Source organism: Cyprinodon variegatus, unplaced genomic scaffold (genome assembly GCF_000732505.1).
Source record: "Cyprinodon variegatus isolate N-32 unplaced genomic scaffold, C_variegatus-1.0 Scaffold902, whole genome shotgun sequence".
In the NCBI taxonomy this organism is placed as follows: Eukaryota; Metazoa; Chordata; class Actinopteri; order Cyprinodontiformes; family Cyprinodontidae; genus Cyprinodon; species Cyprinodon variegatus.
The window spans coordinates 259,714-261,653 of NW_015151355.1; the positions used below are offsets into that span (position 1 = coordinate 259,714).

Here is a 1,940-nt window from a genome sequence, read left to right on the forward strand (position 1 = left end):
CATCGGCTGAAGCCGCCATGTTCTTTAGACTGAACTGTCGCGCTTCTCGTTGCGTCACACCTCAACCCGCCTCAAAGCCAACACTGATTGGACGTTCGTTTGGTGAACGCGCCAAATTTTCTTCAACAGAGAGTCTCCAGACTGACTAGCGAGTGGAATCTTGAAAGCTCGCGAGATCAGGATGGTCTCACGAGGCTAGCATGTTTTGGCTTCGGGTGCAAACCAACGCACAGAGCTACAAACTAGCGCCCTGCACCGTGTCTGGGATAGTGTCTGAGGACCGCACTACAGCCAGAGCTTCTGCCATTAGGAACAAAACAGGATTTACGCATAGTGTAGAACGGATGTAGAATTGACCAATCAGAGGCCTCCTTTCTTTCCTCCCCTGCAGCACTGTCTGGGGTCACCTACAATTTTGGGGAGGTGCATCAGAGTGTTTCTGGAAGTTGGGGGGGGGCATATCTGCGTTAACTGCGACACACACGCAGACGACCTGGTTTCTGTGCATAAACCAGGCTTAAGCCGCACAGGGTTATAAACCACTGATACCTGCTGAAATGTTCCACAGCAAACCTCTAGGGGGAGCTCTACATATAGCCCCTGGAGTAGGGATGAAGGAGAATGCTGGCAGCAGTAAGAGCTGTCACTACCTGATCTGTCCTGGAAGCACGATCCGTCCCATCAGCTCAATTGCAGATGGGCAAACAGATATAAATCCAGGTTTCCATAAATAAAGTAATTAAATTACTTATTTCTATCCTTAACTCACAAAAGAATACTAATACACATCTTTAAAAAAATGTCCGAGACAATTTTGATGCTTTTAACATTTTCTCTAATAAAACTGATTGTCTGACATCATCATCGGACATGCTCAGAGCAGTCCGTTAAAATATGATTAAATTATCTACATTTTAGTTGTTTTTTTCTCTAGGTCACGCATTATATACTGGTGAAGATTCTTAGTCATCCAGGTCATAGTCATTCCAAAAACGTTCAAACATACCATTGTAAAAACCTACAATAAAGCAATTGAGTTGATTCCTTCCTTATTTGCAGCTTTAATGCTGCAAATAAATGTTAAAATGTGTGAATTCGGGTCATTTGTTCTCCACCATGCTTGCTGCTAGCATGTTCTTGTGCTAAATGAAAATTAGCCACTTATTCTTTCATACGCAACTTTGACTTAGCGGTTAGGAGAAATCCACAGAAAAGCAGTACCTTCTTCTAAGCCGCATGGCTCAATGTGTGGGAAAAAAGTAGCGGCTTACTGTCTGGAAAATACAGTATTTGCTGTGCTCAGTCCCTGAACCAGGTGCCTCCCATCTGCACAGGTTAATTCACTGCACTGATGCATGTGCTTAAACTACTGTATTTAATAGTGGCCTTCATCTTGTCTGGATTGTCTCTCTCTCTCTAGACAATACTACATAGATTATCTATGAATAAATATTCATAATCAGATTGTTGGCTTTTGGTCCGTTTGGCAGTGGGGCTATGTGCCACATCTTACTGGGAAATTGTATTCCAGGACTTTAAAGCAAAAACCTTGATCAGGCTTTGCTTCAGTCCTCCAAGGAATGTGAATGTCATCTGTGCACTTTTTGCTGCCATATTTTTTTTCCTTCCACTCAACTTTCCAAATGTTGGCTTAGATACAGCCCTCTCTGAACATTCAACCTATTTAACGATTCATTTCTGTGGCATCACTTCCTCATGGCTGGTGTTGAAGGCCACTGGAGCTAAATGCTGGGCAGTCCTGATTGGATGTTTGGTCTGAACCCTTGGGATATACATTGCTTTCTGTCTTATGGATCCTTTAACTATACAATTTCTGCTGTTACTGAATAAAAGATAATTAAAAATCCACACTGTTTGATACGGAAAAATTAAAGAAGTTAGCTGATCTTTTAATTTTTTGATTTGAGATTATAATAGGG

General features: G+C 42.1%; 1 protein-coding gene across 1 annotated transcript in view; it reads right to left on the bottom strand.

Moving 5' to 3' along the window:
• LOC107099738 (dimethylaniline monooxygenase [N-oxide-forming] 5-like) overlaps positions 1-307 on the bottom strand; it is a 10,038-nt gene extending 9,731 nt beyond the window's left edge. The window contains exon 1 of the mRNA XM_015397982.1: positions 244-307. Coding sequence (XP_015253468.1) covers positions 244-307 — 64 coding nt within the window. The remainder of the gene's footprint in view (positions 1-243) is intronic.
• Between the last annotated feature and the right edge of the window lie 1,633 nt (positions 308-1,940).